This window comes from Nicotiana attenuata, chromosome 7, assembly GCF_001879085.1.
Source record: "Nicotiana attenuata strain UT chromosome 7, NIATTr2, whole genome shotgun sequence".
Taxonomy (NCBI): Eukaryota; Viridiplantae; Streptophyta; class Magnoliopsida; order Solanales; family Solanaceae; genus Nicotiana; species Nicotiana attenuata.
In genome coordinates, this window is record NC_031995.1 from 107153414 (window position 1) to 107175551 (window position 22138).

The 22138-nt window shown below is 39.0% G+C and overlaps 2 protein-coding genes across 3 annotated transcripts; both read right to left on the minus strand.

The window, feature by feature from the left end:
* LOC109229647 (transcriptional corepressor SEUSS-like) lies at positions 226-10006 on the minus strand. 2 transcript variants are annotated; one of them, XR_002068584.1, is made up of 11 exons: positions 9772-10006; positions 8164-9496; positions 7906-8025; positions 7621-7669; positions 7239-7456; positions 7040-7108; positions 5779-5876; positions 3001-3094; positions 2357-2426; positions 585-1878; positions 226-499 (listed from the first exon to the last, which is right to left on the minus strand). XR_002068584.1 is itself a non-coding variant. In XM_019395168.1 (10 exons), exons 2-10 carry the CDS (start codon positions 9169-9171, stop codon positions 839-841), a joined length of 2766 nt encoding a protein of 921 aa, XP_019250713.1. In that variant the 5' UTR covers positions 9172-9496; positions 9772-10006; the 3' UTR covers positions 226-838. The 2 variants fall into 2 exon arrangements, 1 of the variants encoding a protein (XP_019250713.1); XM_019395168.1 differs by having other exon boundaries at positions 226-1878.
* On the minus strand, positions 11442-21804 carry LOC109229648 (transcriptional corepressor SEUSS-like). The gene is made up of 10 exons (XM_019395169.1): positions 21529-21804; positions 19663-21093; positions 19407-19526; positions 19114-19162; positions 18775-18992; positions 18576-18644; positions 16594-16691; positions 14600-14693; positions 13680-13749; positions 11442-13242 (listed from the first exon to the last, which is right to left on the minus strand). Exons 2-10 carry the CDS (start codon positions 20716-20718, stop codon positions 12248-12250), a joined length of 2769 nt encoding a protein of 922 aa, XP_019250714.1. The 5' UTR covers positions 20719-21093; positions 21529-21804; the 3' UTR covers positions 11442-12247.

Genomic DNA, 22138 nt, shown 5'->3' on the forward strand with positions numbered 1-22138 from the left:
GAAAAAACGAAAACTAAGGTAAGGGGAAAAAAGGAAACGTCCTAAAACGTAACGTAAAAATAAAGGCCCCGTTAACCTTTACTAAGACACTCGATACCAACCTACTCTTCCCTACCCTCCCTAACCCCCCCCCAACCCCCCCCCCCCCCTAACCAAAAAAAAAAAGCCCACCTAGGCAAATCCTCATCTTCAGCATCCAGCCACTCCAAAAGCCAGCAACCACAATAATCAAAACTGTTCTTGATATAAAAACATAGACGGAGTCGGGGGAGAGGAGAATGAAGTGATTGCATTAGACACATTACCCATGGAACAAGTGGTAAGTCAATTCTACCAGCTCCTGAAAGTTATATAATAAAAATTCCTCCCACACAATCCAGACTATATACACTCATGTTCCGGAGAGGTGACAGAGGTACAGCACAAGATGGGCAAGCTCTCAGCAGATTCGGTAGTTTACAAATGCCTCGAAAGGGTACAAGTGTTCGCCAAGTCACTCCTGCAATGTCCTATTCAAGGCTGTTAGTGCAAATAAGTAGCTGTGATAAACCAGACAAAATCAAGTTAGAAGAATCTTATGCAACCTCAGGTGATGTAACATTTCAACCAATGAAATTACTGTGCTACATATTTTGCTTCTCTCGCAAATCAGTACAACGGAAGCAAGCCCTGAAATGATCTCTCTTCAGGAACCATATCTACCCCCAGTTTGCAAGGCAAACTCACGTTAACTTTGTAGCACAAAGCAGTGGCATGAGGACCAAATAAGCAATTACATCCACAAGAAGGATCTTGTCACCTTGTTCATACATTCTTAGCTACAGCCAAGTCGAAACCTTTAGGGAGATGTTTTCCAGTCAAACTGAAGGTTATTGAAACCATTGACTGCTCCTAGACCACTAAGTAGTTGGTTTCCCAAATCTTGTTGCTGTTGACTCATACTTTGCTCTCGTGACATTGGCATGCCTACTCTTCCATTCATAGCCACGGAATTATTACCTAATGCAGCCCGAATTCCATTGGCCATTGCAGCCTGGCTCAGTCCGTTGCCCATGTTGCCATATCCTGGACCCATACCTATATTAGCATTTGCTGTCCCATTCCCAACAAGGCAGCTGCTTCCATTAAGAATGGAATTATTAGCAGTTGCTATCATACCATTTACACTTTTAATATCATTCCCCATGGTACCACCACCTACAAGGCCACCTCCACCAAGTTGGGAAGACATCATCATATCATGTATGATCTTTTGTACAGAACTTTGAGAGTCATTAGCATCAATATCACCTGAAAGAGTGGGTTGATGAACTGAAATATTCGGGGAATTGGCAGAATTCACATGTGGTCCTGATGATATGCCACCATGAGAAGTTTGTGGTGGATTGCTTGAAGAACACGGTGTTGGGGATTGGAACGTAGACGGGTTTGGTTGAGATTGTGGCATTGTATTTGAAGAACTTGGTGAGGGCATTTGAACAGCATTTCCCGCATACGGGCTATTCACACCATTTCCTGCATAAGGGCTGTTCACACCATTCATCGGGGTCTGTTGCCTAGAGTTCATGGAATTTTGATGCAATAGCCGAACAACAGAACTACTAGACGAAGTAACAGATGCTGGGTTCAAAGAGTTGTTTACACTTGGAATCCCATTACTGGAAGCAAGTTGCATTGCACCAGCCTGAACAGAGCTGTCGTGGTTTGAGTTCTGACTGGCCGTCTGTTGTTGCTGTTGCTGCTGCTGAGAATTTAACTGTGGCTGCTGCTGCTGAGAATTTAACTGTGGCTGCTGCTGAGACTGATCCTCAGATGGTTGAGCTGGATCATGTACCCCAACCGATGAACCATTCCTACGAGGAAACTTGGCCAAGCTCTCTGGAAAGGCAAATTTCAACCACAAATTGTAAGGTTTAAAGAACTGTATCAATCCCAACATTCATGCGGTACTCTCAGGGTTAAGTTCTTACACTACACAACCCACTACTTTATATTCGAGAAGCTCTTTTTTTTTTTTTTTTTTTTTTGAATCAGTATTTTACCCCCGACAACTTAAAGGCACATAGAATGAAACCTGCATTCAAACACAGCTAGTTTGGGTTTTTTCACCTGTACATTAGTAGTAACCAGTTGCCACCTTAAAAAGCAATTCATCGTCTTTAGTGAAAATTTAACTTTAGATGATAACATTTATGCCTTGTGATGAAAACCGATCGTATCCTAATCTCTAAACCATTAAACCGCAGAGAAAGATTAGCCCATGCAACCTCACTTTGATCTTTGAGATTAATAGGTAGGTACAGAAAACCTTGAGCTAGCATCAGGAACAAGTAGAAAGGTACACAAGCAGACTTACCCATAGGCCCTGTCCTTGTCTCTCTGCTGTAGTCAATCAAATCTTTCATGCTATTAACAACTTCTGATATCTGCAATTGCACCAGCAGTACATAGCAGAATAAGAAATTATATCCCATGAGACTATTAATTGAAAGGAAGATTAAAACAAAATCAGAAGAATTATCATTTGAATGCACCACGTGTGCAATTTTCAGTCAGTTTATCTTTATACTGAAAATGTCATTGGAAAAAAGTCTAGGCCTACGTGAAAAACACTTGGAAAGTAAAAAGAAGGGGGGAAATCGCTGAACCGGAAGTTATCTTATACCACTAGACCCTTTATGACACAATCAAATAAAATTTCTCAACAGGAACAGAGTTACATCAGAAATCTCTATCCCAAGAATAGGCCAAATTACATTATGTCTACTTCACACATTAACTCATGAGTCAGAGTTACCAGTACGAATTTCCAGTATTGAGAAAAGAAAAATAGTCAACATCCCTGAGCTGCTACATGCTAGAAATCTGAATTTTGACCTTTCAGCTTTTGCTTTGAATTCCACGGGAAGACATCCACATTGATACAAGCGGAATATCTCCAAACAAAATCCAAAAAAGGGCCAAAATAAAAACCTTCCAGCATCAGAACAAGGTGCATACCTGAAGGCATCGCACATATCTCTTTGTATACCCTAGATCATTTACCAATGGAACTTCCAAAGCTTTTGCCAACTGACGAGCTGAGGCAACAAACCTGAATCAAAATCATAAGTCAAATCTCAAAACTCATATTACTTAAAAACAAAAGCTATATAAAAAGTACATGATCATTAGCAAATACACAAGCATAAAACAATTTTCTAGAATACAAGAATATGTACACATAATTTTACACCTTATATATAGATTGCTTTTTAATTACGATTGAAGGTGCTAAAGGGGAGTCGACTTAAAATCATATGGCGAGGAGTTGTTGCCAAAAGATTACTATTTCTCGAGTCAATGCTGACTTAACTAGGACAGAACATACTGAAAGCAAATTATCCAAATAGGTGACTCTGACGAGTTAGGATTATAGCGTAGGTATTATTATTACACTCACATTAATTCTGATGTTTGCCAGTAATCTTTTAGTCTAGTTAGAGATAGGTATTCCAATACAAGAAAAATTGTGAGTAAATAACCTCAAGATTTAGAGAAATACTAATTTGCATTAAAAGAAAATTATTTATAAGCAAAGCAGTACTGGATAATTAATAGAGTTGAATGGTTACAGAGGATTTGGATTCGTTAGACTAAGCCAACCTTCCTTTTGGGATTAGGTCATAGTTGTTAATAGATTGACATAAAAGGGTATGCATGTATATACCTTCCCATCATTCTTCCCCTTCTCCCACTATTACATATAGCTCCCAAATATATGTTTCCCCCTAAGTTGCTCGGACTCGGGTGCGGGCATCCGGTACAGGCACGGATCCGAATGTCGGGTCCGACAAAATCTGAATTTTAAGATTGGGGGGTGCGGATCCAAGTATGGATATGGGTGCGGGAATTCGGCTAAAAAAATTCAAAATTATAAAAAATAGAGCTATAAGTCCAAACTCAGAACACGACCCCTTGAATTCTTGGTTTTTCTGGAACACAAAGTAGCAAATATGAGATAAAAGTACTACAATATTGAAGGTAGGCCATTTTGCATGTCTTAAATCTGTTTTATTTTTAATTTTGAGAAACCAAAATCTCAATTTCCCCCCCCCCCCCCCCAAATTTGTCGATGGACACAGGTCAAAGTATCCGAAGTTAGTTGACCGAATCCGGGACGTATCCCGTTCCCGTCCCGTGTCGAGATGGGTACGGCACCAAAAACGAAGAGTCCGCGCAACTCCCCCAAATTTGTCGATGGACACAAGTCGAAGTATCCGAAGTTAGTTGACCGAATCCGGGACGTATCCAGCTCTCGTCCCGTGTCGAGATGGGTACGGCACCAAAAACGAAGAGTCCGCGCAACTTAGGTTCCCCCCCCCCCCACCACCCACCCCACCCCAAAAAAAACAACGCGAGTCATTTTATATCCTCATTATTTATTGGAAGATCCAACACATCACAAACCCTGAACTGCTCCATTGTACACTTTCACGGAACAACATGTGTTTCATTACCCCCCCCCCCCCCCTCAACCACCACCCAAAAAAAAGCCTCAAGTCCACGGTTACAGTGAGGAAAATCAAAAGTTTGAAAAAGTTCTTTCCGGCACCTATGTTGGTGGGAGCTAGCAGGCACCCCGTGAAATTAGTCGAGGTGCGCAAAAGCTGGCCGGGACACCACTGGGTAGGAAGTTGACCATTATTCTTTTATTTCTCAGGAAATGGAAAGTTGAGCTTTCAGAACCCAACAAGACGCTCGTGTTAGTTAATAAAGACATTTTAACAATCAAACACAACTGCAATTCAGTTCTTCATCCAAATATAACAAACCGCAGGTATCAACTAGACATCCATATTTATAGTTTCAGGAGAAATTGAGCTTCCAAGACTTGGCAGCACGACCACTGACAGCAATCCATAACATTAAAATTTGAGCTAAATCTGCTAACAGACGTACACACATCAACAACAACAACAACCCAGTATAATCCCACTAGTGGGGTCTGGGGAGGGTAGGGTGTACGCAGACCTAACCCCTACCCCGAAGGAGTAGAGAGGATGTTTCTGAAAGACCCTCGGCTCAAGAAAACAAAAAGACAAAAGGAGACAATATTAGTATCACCACAGAAATCATAGGAAAAAGAGGAACATGAAATCCAGAAGAAAGATGCAAAACAAAAGTGATAGCTAGTAAATAGGTCCTGCACTGAAAAGCGAAATAGTAAGACACAACATTGCCACTAGCTATCTTAGACAAAAACCCTATCAGACTAGTCTCATAATAGTACGAAGGCAAGACTCAACTACCTCCAGTCCTAACCTACAACCCTAATACTCGACCTCCACATCTTCGTATCAAGTGTCATCTTCCTAGTCTCACAATAGACTACACACAACTAAAACAAATAAAAAGTTATTTCACAGCAAACTCACTATGAGTTAAAACCATCGGATGACTGACTGGTCAAAGATCACAACCTTAGCATCCACAATCCCAACTTAAGTCTGCTAAAAATGAATTGTAAAATGGAAGTACCAGCACAGATCATCAAAGAAGCCAATACCCACAAAATAATAGTTTAAAAGCTATCTAACATGTGAGACATGGCTCATCATTATTACCCACGTAAAAACTGGAATGTGTAATGAATCGCTAAGAAAATAACTTTACAACATAGAGTGACATATATGTGCTAAATGAAAATAGTTAGGCTCCATTACACAGAGACACGGCACAATATTGTCAGCCCAAGAATTTCGTACAAATACTGTGCCATAAATTTCAGGGACTCACATATTGCAGTTATTCTGCAACTCAGAAACAGATGCAGTAGATGATCCATTTTGGGTTGCTGCCTGGTACTTTTGAGCTGCAGCACCGAGTTGACTTACCTACGCATGAAAATCATAAAAGCAAATCAAAAGGATGCAAAAATCACTATATCCAAAAAAAATAAAAGATGGAGCTTTATCCAGACAAGACAAACAATTTAGCCAAAAAGATGTGAGAAACCAATATAGAAGTTAAAGCTCACAGAAGGACAGGAAACACGAATATGAGGAAACTTTACAAAGATATATCGGCATGAAGGAGCACAAATTTCCTCCGGACACAGAACTTAAAGCCCCAAAATTCAGGCTCCACTGGCCTCGGTTATCATTGCCAACAGCTGAAACAGCAATTTAATTTTTTTCGCCACCCATCTACACTGTTGCAATACTATAGCATCAGCAAACCCTTAACAGGGGCAAGGGCTAACACTACTACCCAATGCACTGCTATCCTTCTCAAACATATCCCTAAGAAAACAGATATAGATCAACATTTATGCTGATGGACTCCACACCCATACATGGTAATTTGCATAATTGCTTTCAAATCAGAAAACCCATAGATGGTAATTTGCATTTAAGTCAGAAAGCGATTAATAGCGGCTAGCGCAATCCACTAACTGATCCAACCAATTCATCACACCATGGATCGAGCCTCAAGAGATGAGAGTAACATGGTCAGCAACCATTATTTTGTTTTGATAACAAGATGGTAATTAATTAAAAGTGAAAAAGGAAAACAAGTCAAATCTCTCAGATGCATTTAAACTTTACCAAGTCATGATGAAAAGGAAAATTAGAGGGGGGAAAACAAGATGGTAATTAATTAAAAGTGAAAAAGGAAAACAAGTCAAATCTCTCAGATGCATTTAAACTTTACCAAGTCATGATGAAAAGGAAAATTAGAGGGGGGAAAACATGCTGAGGCCGTGTTAAATACATATATAACCTTACAAGAGCGAAGTCATATTCGTTAATTGTATCTCTCAATACCACATTCTCATCAAATATATCTAGGGACATTAACAAATAAAGACCTCATTTGAGTAGCAAATAGCTACTTAGCTAGACAACATGCCTCTGCTCTTGTACAACTTATAAAAGAAAGAAAGAGTTTTTGCTAAACAAGATTAGCGAACAGAAGCATACAAGTCAGGTTAGAGCTAAACCATGACTACACATAGATCAAGGTAAATTAGTACTTCAAAGCAACATTGATCAACCTGAGGTATCAACAATCTTCTAGGGATTAGCTCCTCGTGACGTCGAGCACAAAATTCCCAAGAGATGATCTGCCAAGTTGACGAAAAGGAAATCAGATAAAAGAAAATAATAGACATTCATCTGCATCGTGCTATGTCTTAATAACTGATTAATAAGTATGGTTATCGAAAACAAAATGCTATTAGCTCTTCAATATACCTTTAGATCAGGCTGTGAAAACACTATTCGAAGCTGACCATCACGTACAACGCGAAGTTGCTCAAAAACGCTCTCCTGAATTGCTTTTGCATAGTCTAGGACAATTTGTCCAGATGAATTCTGATATTCACGAGGCATATCAATATAGAGTAGCTCTTCCAAGGTCCCACTTTCATATTTTATCTTGAAAAGCCTGGGCAAGACTTCAGCGGTCGCTTCTGAATGAATAAGTTGAGCAACATCAGGTCCCAATAAGGATGACACGGTGAAAGGATAACCAAATGGGTGCAGAAAAAACAAGTCAACAATAATGGCTTTGTAAAGTTACAAAGAAGAATGAATCTTTGACAACAGAAAAGATATAAAAACAAAAGAAACATACCAAAACCACGGCCTGGCTTGCGGTTGCATATTTCACAGTGCCATACATCCTGCAAATTATAAGATAGTGATTACTTCTAATTTTCTACAAGGAAAAAGTTGGTCTGCATAAAACTGCATAACATTTTAGGAACAAGTCCAAATTAGTTACTAGAGCTGAAAAAATAATCTATTTTTTCATAACGGCAAGCCGTATAAGAGGTATTTGACTTACTATAACCACATATTTTCACTAAATAAGAAGATTTCTCAAATTTGATTAAGAAAAACCAATAACACAACCAACCTGAGGAAAAACTCCAGTGGTCTGCCGACCACTTCCATACATAGAGACGCACCACTTTTTCTTGGCATTTGGAGCAAAATACTCGGCGACAAATTTTCTCCAGAACTCTATGTTATTATCCTATAAAAAAGGTAGTGCAAATGTAACATCATAGGGCTTAGTCAAAAAAAAAAAAAAGAACTAAGATCAGAGAAGCTGAGTGGTAGGGTGCAGAGTGTTATGGACCACACGGAAATATAGCTGGAACAGTTTTCTTACTTCAGGCCTGTGTTGCTGCTGATATAAATAATGAGTCAGCCGACGGGCGCACATCCCAGGCTCATAAGCTGGTTTTACAGGAGACCTTATAGTATGATTCTGTGGTTGAAATTGCGATTGAAGTGGGTTTCTTTGCTGAGGAATAGCCTTCAAGAGTTGCTGTTGCTGTTGTTGCTGCTGGAGCTGCATAAGCCTCTGCTGGTGAAAAAGCTGAGCTGCTGCTGCAGCTTGAGGGGACTGCTTGGACATGTGAAGTAATTGCTGTTGTTGTTGTTGCTGCTGCTGTTGCTGATGTAGAAACAAAGAGGGTGAGGAATGTTGTGGCTCCATTTTCACAGTGGCAAGGCCTCTCATACTTTGTATCTGTTGGGGCTCCTGCTTTACAGTTGCCAGGTTTCGTAGTGCTTGCAACTGCTGTGGTGTTTGATCATTGGTCACTTGGGGCTCCTGTTTGACAGGTCCTACACCTCCTAATCCACCTCGTATGGATTGAAATTGCTGCTGCTGTTGTTGTGTTTGGGAATTGCTAGGGGCAGAAAATTGCTGAAATTGTTGATTATGTTGGTAGTTCTGGGAATCAAGCTGTTGGGATGGTGATTGGTCAGTTAACATCTGGTTACCAGAATGGCTGGGAAACCGCTGTCCCTGAACTTGACCTGAATTTGGATTTGCCGCCATGGCCGATGAGCTAAACGATGTTGAAGGAGCATTAAATCCCATACCATTGCCAGCACTGGCCATTGGATCAGACTCGGCCCCATTATCAGCTCGCCCTGAATTATGACCACCATTTCCTAAGGACTGATGGAGCAGAGACGAAACATTTGGAGCATTTCCTAGCATATTCATGTTACCAAACTGAGTCCGAGGTGACACAATAGAAGGGAAACCACCTGGGGTAGGCATTCCACCCCCTTGACCACCCAATAAACTAGAATTTGATCGCAATAACGAAGACGGGACAGGCTGGGCACCTCCAAGTGGATTAGGAGGTCCTGGTGGCACCATATCTTTTATGCAATAGATAACAATCTACAAACACTTAACAAACTATAGAAAGCTAAAACGGAATGAAGCCTAACACCCCAGATCTGGAGACTTTATACTTTACTCTGAAAAGAGAATTACACAGAACAACAAGCAGAACCTACTACATCAATTGACATTCCAAAGTCCCTATTTTGAGCCAAACCAAAGGGAGGACCCTCACTGCTGAGAAAAACTGTTGTGCATATCATCAATAGAATACCAAGTACAAGCTACAAGCTTTAACTCTTAAACTTCCAAAGCTTCTCTTTTTTCTGCTCAAGTAAATATCTCTATCCACTTATCCCTGCAAGAAAAAGAAAAAAAGAAAAAATTGTTAAATTGTGTCGAATTTCTCCCTTGCTTCCATAAAAACATAGCTAAACTCAAATCTCAACACAGTAAGAAAAATATATATAAAAAAAAAAACATACTTCATACTCAATCACTAATCAAATAAAGACGAAAATCAGAAAACTGAGAAATAAAAAAGACGAAAAAAAAAATTCCTCTGAAAAACTAAGCTAGGTACAGTAAACAATTGGAGAGTAGAAAAATAAAAACAAGTGATTAATAAATTACATGTTCACTTGATCGAGCCCTAAATCGCGCAATAAAGTGCATAGAACAAGATCCACAGCTCAAATTAGCTTGGGGACTTTGCTTTGTCAAAGTGAAGAAGTTTCAGTAGAGAGAAAGAGAGAGAAGAGTTTTCTCTGAGTTTCTGCGCTGTCCTCTTTAGAGCGAGAAAGTTAGAGAGAGAGTTCTTGCGGACGTCAAAACTGCATTCAATCAGATTGAATATTTCTCTTTCCTTCACTCTTTCTTTCTTTACCTTTTTTTCTTTTCTTTTTTTTAATTTTTTTCTTCTCTCAATCAAACGAAGTCAAATCCTCTACTGCCTTTTTCCTGTGGGTGTGTGGGGTGGGGAAATGTTCAGGTGTACATGCATGTGCATAGTGTAAAAGCAACATAACCATGGACGTTCATGAGATGGATGAAAAGGCATAAATACCCTTAACTTTGAATCGATTTCTCAGTTGCACAGGCGAAGGTAAATAACTTATAGCTTGTTTGGCCAAGCTTCTTTTGAGGCAGAAGCACTTATTTTTTGTCGAAAGTGTTTTTTTTCTAAAATTAAGGTGTTTGGTCAAGCTTTTGAAAGGAAAAAAAAAAGTGCTTTTGAGGAAAAGCAGAAGCAGAAAAAAGTACCTTCTTTCTAAAAGCACTTTAGAGAAAAATACACTTAAAAGCAATTTTTTAAAGCTTGACCAAACACTAATTGCTGCTCAGAAGTACTTTTGAAATCCATTTGCCAAACACAAATTGCTTCTCACCGAAAATACTTTTGAGAAAAAGAGCTTCTCAAAATAAGCTGATTTTTGCAGCGTAGTGCCCGCTATGTCTTGATTTCCGATTGATGAACAAGAAGGAAAATGGAACAATTCTATTTTTGACTCGCCCCCGGCTACGTGTCCTTTGGACCCTTCGCCCGCCCGCCACCAGTGGAAGCAAGCTAGCCCCCTATCTTGGAAAGTTGGGGGAAGAGTGCATTTCCATCGCGAAGGACAAACGAGCTATTAGCATCATATTTGAAAAACATTTACTTATATTGTTAGTCTACAAAATTTAGATCACAACTTTCAAGAGTTTAAATTTATTAAGTTTTAACACGATTCTGTCAATCAAATTAATTTATTATTATGTAATTATTATATTCATCAATTTTTTTCTTAAATTATTTAAGTAAATGGTATACATGTAAGAAGAACTCTATGTTGAAATTGGGTATTCCAGCAAAAAAGGGGGGAAAAAAGATCGGGCGATTGAGAAGGCAGAAGGAAATGATGGGACTTTCTAAAACTTGAGATGATTTTTGTTCATGTCTATCGCCTTACGATTTTCGGAAAGGTCCACAGTTGAAAATCGAATTATAGAAATATTCATATTATAGAATAGCAATCCAAATTTATAATACGTAGTTTAAGATTTGCTAAAAAAACTATACTACTACGACAAAATTTACTAGATAGTGATGTCATAATTAAGTAACATCTTTCTGTCCAGTCTCATCTTTTTTTTTTTTTTACTATCACTTAGCATACCGCGTTGAGATTACCAAAGATTTGATAGCACCAATGTCACCAACATACGCGATTCACATATAGCACTTTGCTTAGCCACCCAAAAAAAAAAAGAGAAAAGAGAGGAAATTAAGGAATTCTATTTCTTTCTTTTTTTGGGATTAGAGATGGGGTAACAGGTGAATACAAATACTTTGACCGAGAAAACATGAGGAAAAAGTCACAGTCAAAATTTGCCCCCTTAACAGAAATTAAAGCACTGATACCAATATCCCCCCCCCCCCCCTCTCAAAGAGGTAAATCCTCATCCTTAGCATCCAGCCACTCCAAAAGCCGGCAACCACAACAATCAAAACTGGTTAATTGATACAAAAACATAGTAGGTGTCGGGAGAGGGGAGAAATGAAGTGATTGCATTAGCCACATTACCATGGAACAAGTGGTAAGTCAATTTCTACTAGCTCCTGAAAGTTCTAATATAAAATACCTTCCACACCATCCAGACTATATACACTCATGTTCCGGAGTGGAGGTACAGCACAAGATGGGCAAGAGCTCAGCAGATTCGGTAGTTTACAAATGCCTTGAAAAGGTACAAGTGTGTGCCAAGTCACTCCTGGAATGTCCTATTCAAGGCTGTTAGTGCAAATATGTATAGCTGTGATAAACCAGACAAAATCAAGTTAGAAGAATCTTATGCTACCTCAGGTGATGTAACATTTCAATCATGAAATTACTGTGCTACATGTTTTCCTTCTCGGGCAAATCACTACAACAGAAGCAAGCCCTGAAATGATAGCTCTTCAGGATTCATACCTACTATCAGTGTGCAAGGCAAAATCATGTCATCTTTGCAGCACAAAGCAGCACATGAGAACCAAATATGCAATTACAACCACAACAGGGCACCCCAATCTCCTAAAGGATCTTGTCACTTTGTTCATACCTTCTAGGCTAAAGCCAAGTCAAAACCTTTAGGGGGATGTTTTCCAGTCAAACTGAAGGTTACTGAAACCATTGACTGCTCCTAAACCACCAAGTAGTTGGTTCCCCAAATCTTGTTGCTGTTGACTCACACTTTGCCCTCGTGCCATTGGCATGCCAACCCTTCCATTCATAGCCACAGAACTATTACCTAATGCAGCCCGAATTCCATTGGCCATTGCAGCCTGGCTCAGTCCGTTGCCCATGCTGCCATATCCCGGAGAAATACCAATATTAGCATTTGCTGTCCCATTCCCAACAAGGCAGCTGCTTCCATTAAGAATGGAGTTATTAGCAGTTGTTATCAAACCATTTACACTTTTCATATCATTCCCCGTGGCACCACCACCTACAAGGCCACCTCCACCAAGTTGGGAAGACATCATCATTTCGTGTATGATCTTTTGTACAGAACTCTGAGAGTCGTTAGCATCAATATCACCTGAAAGAGTGGGTTGATGCATTGAAATATTCGGGGAATTGGCAGAATTCACGTGTGATCCTGATGTTAAGCCACCATGTGAAGTTTGTGGCGGATTGCTTGATGAACACGGTGTTGGTGATTGGAATGCAGACAGGTTTTGTTGAGACTGTGGCATTGTATTTGAAGAACTTGGTGAAGGCATTTGAACAGCATTTCCTGCATAAGGGCTGTTCACACCATTCATTGTTGCCTGTTGCCTAGAGTTCATGGAATTTTGGCGCAATAGCCGAGCACCAGTACTATTAGACGAAGTAACAGGTGCAGGGTTTAAAGAGTTGTTTTCGCTCAGAATACCATTGCTGGAAGCAAGTTGCATTGCACCAGCCTGGACAGAGCTCTCATGGTTTGAGTTCTGACTGGCCGTATGTTGTTGCTGTTGCTGCTGCTGCTGCTGCTGAGACTGTGGCTGCTGCTGCTGCCGAGACTGATCCTCAGATGGTTGAGCTGCACCACGTACCCCAGCCGATGAACCATTCCTACGAGGAAACTTAGCCAAGCTCTCTGGAAAGGCCAAATTTCAAGCACAATTGTGAGGTTTACAGAACTGTATCAACCCCACATTCATGTGGTACTCCGAGGGTTAAGTTCTTAACACCACACAACCCGCTACATTAAATCCAACAAGTTAAATGCATATACAATGAAATCTACAGTCAGACACAGCCAGTTTGGATTTTTGCACATGTACATTAGGTAGTGACCTGTTTCGACCTCAAAAAGCAATTTGTCTTTCGCGTAAAATTTAACTTCAGATGATAACATTCATGCCTTTTGATGAATAACAATTGTACCCTAATCTCTAAACCATCAAACCACAGAGATAGATTAGCCCCTGCAACCTCACTTTTGATCTTTGTGATTACTTGGTGGATATAGAAGACCTTTAAACTAGCAACAGCCAACAGGAACAAGTTGAAAGGTAAAAATGAAGAACTTACCCATAGGCCCTGTCCTTGTCTCTCTGCTGTAGTCAATCAAATCTTTCATGCTATTAACTACTTCTGATATCTGCAATTGCACCAGCAGTATACAGAAGAATATAAATTATATCCATAAGACTGTGAATTGAAGACAAGATTAAAGCGAAACATAATTACATCAGAAGAGTTATCATTTGAATGCATCGTGCGTGCAACTTTCAGTCAGATTAGCTTCATTTTAAAAATGTCACTGGAAAAAAGTTTAGGCCTACGTCATAAACATTTGGAAAGTTAAAAAAAAAAAAACCGGGGGGGGGGGGGGGGGGGGGTTTGCTGAACTGGAAATTATCTTGTGCCACTAGACCCTCTATGACCCACTGAAATAAAATTATAGAAAAGGAGTAAACTCTAGAAATTAAAAAGAAAATGCTTCGCAACGGGAAGAACAGAATGGCATCAGAAATCTCTATCCCAAGTACAGGCCGAAATATGTTCCGTCTACTTCATATATTAACTCACAAGTCAGTTGCCAGTAGGATTTAGGAATTCCCAATATGACAAAAGAACAATTGTCAAAATCCCCGAGCTGCTACCTGCTACACAATCTGAATTTTGGCCTTCATTTTCAGCTGTGCTTTATTACATGGGAAGATGGCAGATTAAAAAGAGAGAGAGAGAGAGAGAGAGAGAGAGAGAGAGAGAGAGAGAGAGAGAGAGAGAGAGGGCACAGGGAGGATAAGAAAGTTGGGTAGAACTGGTTGAGTCAGAACACACAGAACAGGCAAATAAAACCTGGTTGGGAAATTAAAAACTCTTAACAGAAGCAAATATTTCAACAATTTGTAGTGATTTCCCCATTGAAAGAAGCAGAAAATCTCCTAACAAATCCAGAAAAGAACCAAAATAAAAACCTTACAGCATCAGAACGAGGTGTATACCTGAAGGCATCGCACATATCTCTTTGTATACCCTAAATCATTTACCAATGGAACTTCCAAAGCTTTTGCCAACTGACGAGCTGAGGCAACAAACCTGAATCAAAATCCTAAGTCAAAATCTCAAAGTGATATTACTTAAATTAACAGCTAAATAAAGAGATAAACGGTCATTAGCAAATACACAAGCATAAGAAAAATCTAGAATAAGAGAATCTATAGACATAACTTTAACCCTATATATACATCGTTCCTGATTATGGTTGAAGGTGCTAAAAGGGTACAAGGCCTAAAATCATATGGAGAGAAGTTGTTGTTAAAAGCTTACAATTTCACGAATCAGTTTGGTCTTAAGTCTTAACTATGAGAGAACATAATGAAAGCAAATGATCCAAATAGGCGACACCAACTAGTCAAGATTAACGCTTAGTTATTATTGTTACCTTAGATCTGATGTTTGCCAGAAGTCCTTTCAGTCCAGTTAGAGAGTGGTATATTAATGCAAGAAAATTGTGAGTAAACAACCTCCAGTTTTATAGAAATCCTAATTTGCGTTAAAGAAAATTATCTATGAATAAAATAATTGGATGATTAAGTTGAATCAACCTTCTTTGCGATAAAGTTGTAGTTGTTGATAGATTGATTATGTATTGCTTGTTCGTTATAAAGTTATGACATAAAAAGAACATGCATGTCTATACCTTCCCCTCATCCTTCCCCTTCTCCCACCATTACATATAGCTCCCTAAATTTATGTAGCTCCATTGTACACTACCACTGAACAACAAGTAGATGTGTTCCATACAAAAATAAAAATTTAAAAAAGATACAATCACCAGAAGTCCTTTCATTTTTAATCCTCATTATTCTATTGGAAGATTCAATACATCACAGACCATGCATGGCTCCTCCCACCCAAACCTGCCTTTCCAAGTCCACAATTACAGTCAAAGGCAGATCTAGGATTTTCAGTTATGGGTTCTGGACCACAATCCTTTTTGCTTACTGGGTTCTGGATAGATTATTATACATATTAAACGAATTTTTTAATTTTTAATACAAATACAGGGTTTGAGCTTAAAGCTACTAGGTTCTGCCGAACCACTAATATAAGCTCCGCCCCTGGTTACAGTGAGGAAAATCAATCAGAGAGAAATTTGGTGAAGTTCTTTAAAATATAGAAGACAGAGATAAACTTATATTCTGATTGGCGACCAAGAAATATATCATTTCTCCTTGAATCTTAACATAACCAAGTAGAGACATGACAAAATGCAAATCCATAGTTCAAGACCAATATTCCGTGTAAGATCTGCACTTTGAAGCTGTAGGAACATGTCTTATATTCACAGGTACACCGGGATAGCTAATCCACCACTTTCAAGAGGATATTTGCTTTCCAAAAAAGTTCAAGACCAACATTCTCTTTCATTTATCAGGAATGGAAAATTGAGCTTTCAGAACCCAAAAAGGATATGCTCTTTTCAGTTAATAAAGACATTTTAACAATCAAACGCAACTGCAATTCAGTTGTTCATCCAAATTTAACAAATCGCAGATATCAACTAGACTTCCAAATTTTTAGTTTCAGGAGCAATTGAGCTTCCAAGACTTGGCAGCATGACCAGCAATAGCGATCCATAACACTAAAATTTGAGCTATATCTGTTATCAGATGTACACATCATAGTAAGATAAAGCACTAATAGGATGACTGACTGGTCAGATATCACAACATTAACATTTAAAGTCCCAATTTAAGTCTGCTAACAATGATCTGTAAAATTAAAGTACCAGCACAGACCATCAAAGAAGCCAATCCCTAAATGGAGACAAAGCTCATCCTTATTGCCTATTTAAAGAAAATAATTTTTCAACACAGAGTGAGATATATGTGCTAAATCGAAATAGTTAGACCCCATTAAACAAAGACATGGCACAACAGAGTCAGCCCTAACATTTCATATAAAACCTGTGCCATAAATATCTAGGACTCACATATTGCAGTTATTCTGCAACTCAGAAACAGACACTGTAGATGATCCGTTTTGTGTGGCAGCCTGGTACTTCTGAGCTGCAGCGCCGAGTTGACTCACCTACACATGAAAATCATAAAAAGAAAATCAAAAAGATGCAAATGCCACTATATCCAAAAATGAAAGACAGCTTTATCCAGACAACACAAACAATCTGCTAAAAGATGTGACAAACCCCATAAGAGTTAAAGCACACAGAAGGACAGGAAACAAGAATATGTGAAAACTTTATAAAGAGACATTCTGAAGAGAAATTTAATTAGCCCTGTCTTGCAGCCAATTAGGTGCAACGGAAATGACAGTGAACTAAATGCTTCATCTGGTCAACGTCATCTAAAAACTTAAAACTTTATGAGAAAATATTCAACATAACTCCGCATATGTCGATCACGCACGGACAAATATAATGATAACCCCGAATCAGCACATTCAAAGTCAGGACTGTTAGCACCAAATTTTGAATGTCTTTTTTCAAATATAGAAGCAAAAAGTATTAGCAAAACCTGACAGATTATTTGATCTCCAATATTTTGTCATTTTTAGTATCTAATTTTCTTATACTAAATCTCTATTTCTCTATTCTTAGATGCTAACATATTTATCTATAATGTTCCTTTAAAAATCAACATATCACTCTTCCAACTATACTTACTGTGTTGTCTCGATCATTTCAGGAAAGAGCTCATCAGCTCTGAGTCACATGCCTTTGTGCCAATACTAAAGCGTCGCAGAAGTCTGAAGCAATGAAGGGCCGAGACTACACTTCACCTAACTGCAACACTAAGTGCACCTCAGTGAACTCTTAACACTGTTGATTCTAGTGCTTCTGTATCACTACTATATTCTCACAGTTCGCCCTTCGACACTCAATTACTTTCAAGTGTACATTGGCATGACGAAGCAAAAATGTCCTCGAACACAGAACATAAAGCACAAAATTTCAGGCTTTACTGGCCTCGGTTGCATTAGCCAACAGCCAACACAGATTTTTGAATTTTTCCACCACCGCTCTCCACCGTCGCAATAGTTTAACATCACCAAACTCTTAACCAAGGGCTAACAATACTGATTCTAGTGCTTCTTTATCTCTACTAAATTAATCATAATTAGGGATCCAACACTCAAACCAATTCTAATCATACATTGCCCTGATGAAGCACAGATATCAGACACAAAACTGAAAGCACCAAAAGCCAGGGTCTACTGGCCTCGGTTACCATTGCCAACAGCTGAAACAGCATTTAAATTTTTTCCTCTATCGCACCTCCACTGCTGCAATACTATAACATCACCAAACCCTTAACCAGGGGGAAGGGCTAATCCTACTACCCAATGCACTGCTATCCTTCTCAAACATATCCAACAGACATAGATCTATATTTATACCGATGGTCTCCAACCTATGGATGGTAATTTGAATTCAAGTCAGAGAAAGCGATTTACAGTGCAATCTACTAACTGCTCCGACCAATTCACCACCATGGATCAGGATGAGAATAAGATGGTCAGCAACCATTTTTCTATTTTCCAGCAAGATGGCATTTAATAAAAAATGGAAAAGAGAAAGCAAGTCAAATCTCTAAGACGTATGTGAACTTATACCAAGTCACGATGAAAAGGAAAATTAGAGGGAAAAAGGCATGCTCGACGGATCATGTTTGAAATACATATAACTTTACAACAGCAAAACCTTATTTGAGAAATTATATCTCACAAGACCTCAATCTCCTCAACTACATCTAAAAGGGACATTAAAGACCTCGTTTGACTAGCACGTACGTACTTATCGGGGCAAAATGTTTCTGTTCTAGCATAAATGGTAAGAGAAAGCAAAAGTTTTTGCGAAACCAGATTAGAAAACAGAAGCATACAAGTCAGGTTAGAGCTGAAGCATGATTCAAATAGATCAAGGTAAATTAGCAGTTCAAAGCAACATTGAGCAACCTGAGGTATCAACAATCTTCTAGGGATTAGCTCCTCGTGACGTCGAGCACAAAATTCCCAAGAGACGATCTGCCATGTTGACAAAAAGGAAAACAGTTAAAAGAAAATAATAGACATTCATCTGCACTGTGCCGTGTCTTAAACAACTGATTAATAAGTATAGTTATTAAAATAAAACGCTATGAGCTCTTCAATTAACCTTCAGATCAGGTTGTGAGAACACTATTCGAAGCTGACCATCACGGACAACACGAAGCTGCTCAAAAACACTCTCCTGAATTGCTTTTGCATAGTCTAGGACAATCTGTCCAGATGAATTCTGATATTCACGCGGCATATCAATATAGAGTAGCTCTTCCAAAGTCCCACTTTCATATTTTATCTTGAAAAGCCTGGGCAAGACTTCAGCAGTCGCTTCTGAACAAATAAGTTCAGAAACATCAGATGCCAATAAAGATTACATGGAGGAAAATTAACCAAATGGGTGCAGAAATTACGAGTCAACGACAATGGCTTTGTAAGTTACAAAGAAACATACCAAACCCACGGCCTGGCTTGCGGTTGCATATTTCACAGTGCCATACATCCTGCAAATTATATAATAGTGATTAATTTTCTAATACAAGGAAAAAGTTGGTCGGCAATAAATTTGCATAATATATAAGCAACAAATCCAAATTAGTTATCAAAGCTGAAAAAAGAATCAATTTTCAGAAAAGCTTTATCAAGCCATAGATGTGGATGTGGTATATGACTTACTATAACCATATTTTTTCACTATATAAGAAGATTTCTCACATTTGATTAAGAAAAATCAATAACACAACCAACCTGAGGAAAAACTCCAGTGGTCTGCCGACCACTTCCATACATAGAAACGCACCACTTTTTCTTGGCATGTGGAGCAAAATACTCGGCGACAAATTTTCTCCAGAACTCTATGTTATTGTCCTATAAAAAAGGTAGTGCAAATGTAACATCATGGCGCTGTAGTCAAATAAAGGATCAATTGAGATCAGATAAGCTGCGTGGTAGGGTGCAGAGTTTATGGTCCACCCAGAAATTATAGTTGGCACAGTTTTCTTACTTCAGGTCTGTGTTGCTGCTGATACAAATAATGAGTCAGCCGACGGGCACACATCCCAGGCTCATAAGCTGGTTTTATAGGAGACCTTATAGCATGATTCTGTGGTTGGAATTGCGGTTGAAGTGGATTTCTTTGCTGAGGAATAGTCTTCAAGAGTTGTTGCTGCTGCTGCTGCTGGAGCTGCATAATCCTCTGCTGGTGGAAAAGCTGAGCCGCTGCTGCAGATTGAGGGGACTGCTTGGACATGTGAAGTAACTGCTGCTGTTGTTGCTGCTGCTGCTGCTGCTGCTGCTGTTGTTGTTGCTGTTGCTGATGTAGAAACAAAGAGGGTGAGGAATGTTGTTGCTCCATCTTCACAGTGGCAAGGCCTCTCATACTTTGTATCTGTTGGGGCTCCTGCTTTACAGTTGCCAGGTTTCGCAGGGCTTGCAACTGCTGTGGTGTTTGATCACTGGTCACCTGGGGCTCCTGTTTGACAGATCCTAAGCCTCCTAATCCACCTCGCATGGATTGAAATTGCTGCTGCTGTTGCTGTGTTTGGGAATTGCTAGGGGCAGAGAATTGCTGAAATTGTTGATTATGTTGGTAATTCTGGGAATCAAGTTGTTGGGACGGTGATCGGTCAGTTAACATCTGGTTACCAGAAGGGCTAGGAAACCGCTGTCCTTGAACTTGACCTGAATTTGGATTTGCTGTCATGGCCGATGAGCCAAATGATGTTGAAGGGGTACTAAATCCCATACCATTGCTAGCACTGGACAGTGGATCAGACTCGGCCACATTATCAACTCGTTGAGAGATTCCATTTCCAGGAAGCCCTGGATTATGACCACCGTTTCCTAAGGACTGATGGAGCAGAGATGAAACATTTGGAGCATTTCCTAGCATGTTCATGTTACCAAACTGAGTCCGGGGTGACACAATAGAAGGGAAACTACCCGGGGTAGGCATTCCACCCCCTTGACCCCCCAAAAAACTAGAATTTGATCGCAATAACGAAGACGGGACAGGCTGGGCACCTCCTCCAAGTGGATTTGGAGGCCCCTGTGGAACCATATTTTTATGCAATAGATAACAATCTACAAACACTTAACCAACTATAGAACACTAAAATTGTATGAAGCCTAACTCCCCAGATCTAGAGACTTTATATTAAAAAGAATTACACAGAGCAACAAGCAGAATCTACTATATCAATTAAATGAATCAGTGATTTCCTTTCCAAATCGCAGCTAGACATTCCAAAGTCCATGTTTTGAGCCAAAACAAAGGGAGAACCCTCACTGCTGGGCATAACCCTTTGTGTATCAACAACAGAAAGTTGGAAATCACAGAATAACAAGTACAAGCTACAAGCTTTAACTGTTAACATCCTAAAGCTTCTCTTTTTCTGCTCAAGTAACTATCTTTATCCACTTTTCCAATCAGCCCCTGCAAGAAAAAGAAAAGGTCCAATTGTGTCAAATTTCTCCCTTTGTTCATAAAAACATAGCTAAACTCAACACAGTAAGTAAAATCAAAAAAAACAAGCTCCATACTTGATCAATAATCTAATAAAACAGCCAAAAGAGTAGAATACACTAAAACACGAACAAGATAGAAAATCACTAAAATTCACCCTCAAACTTTAAAAAAAATGAAAATTACCTCCAACATAACTAAGCTACAGTAAACAATTCGACGGTAGAAAATTAAAAACAAAATAAAATTAGCGATTCATAAGTTACATGTTCACTTGATCGAGCCCTAAATCACGCAATAAAGTACAAAGGACAAGATCCACAGCTCAAATTATCGACAACACCTAGGGCACCAAGCTCAAAAATATATAAATACATCCCAAAAGGGGGAAAAGGAGTTGCTTACCAAAGCACGCAGTCACAATCAGCTTATAAATATATATGTATCTGTATCGATATCGATACATATACATACAGATAATCATGTATGTATAAGTTCATTCAACCAAGTTTCACTTGTTGGGTTGGGGCTTTGGTTTTTTTGTTTTTTTTAAGGCTTTGGCTTTTTCAAAGTGAAAAAGTTTTTCAGTAGAGAGGAGAGTTTCTGCGCTGTCCTTTTTAGAGAGAGGAAGTTAGAGAGAGAAAGTATGTGTTTCTGCGGACGTCAAATTTGCATTCCGTCGGATTGAATAATTATTATCGTTCCTTCACTCTTTCTTTCTTTACCTTTTTCTTTTCTTTTTTATTGTTTTCTACTCTTAATCAAACAAAGTCAAATCCTCTTCTGCTTCCATTTATGTGAGAGAACAACATGCATCATCATTTTTTTGTTTCCCGCCCGGTGTTCGGTACTCGCATTAGACCCCATTTTACGTGAATTACTTTTCCCTTTTAGTTTTTTTTTTAACACTTTGGTTGGATTATATTGTATAATATTGTTATTCTAAATATAATATTTATTTTATTTATTATTTAAATTTTATTGTATTGTGTATTTAAATTCATCATTACGTAAC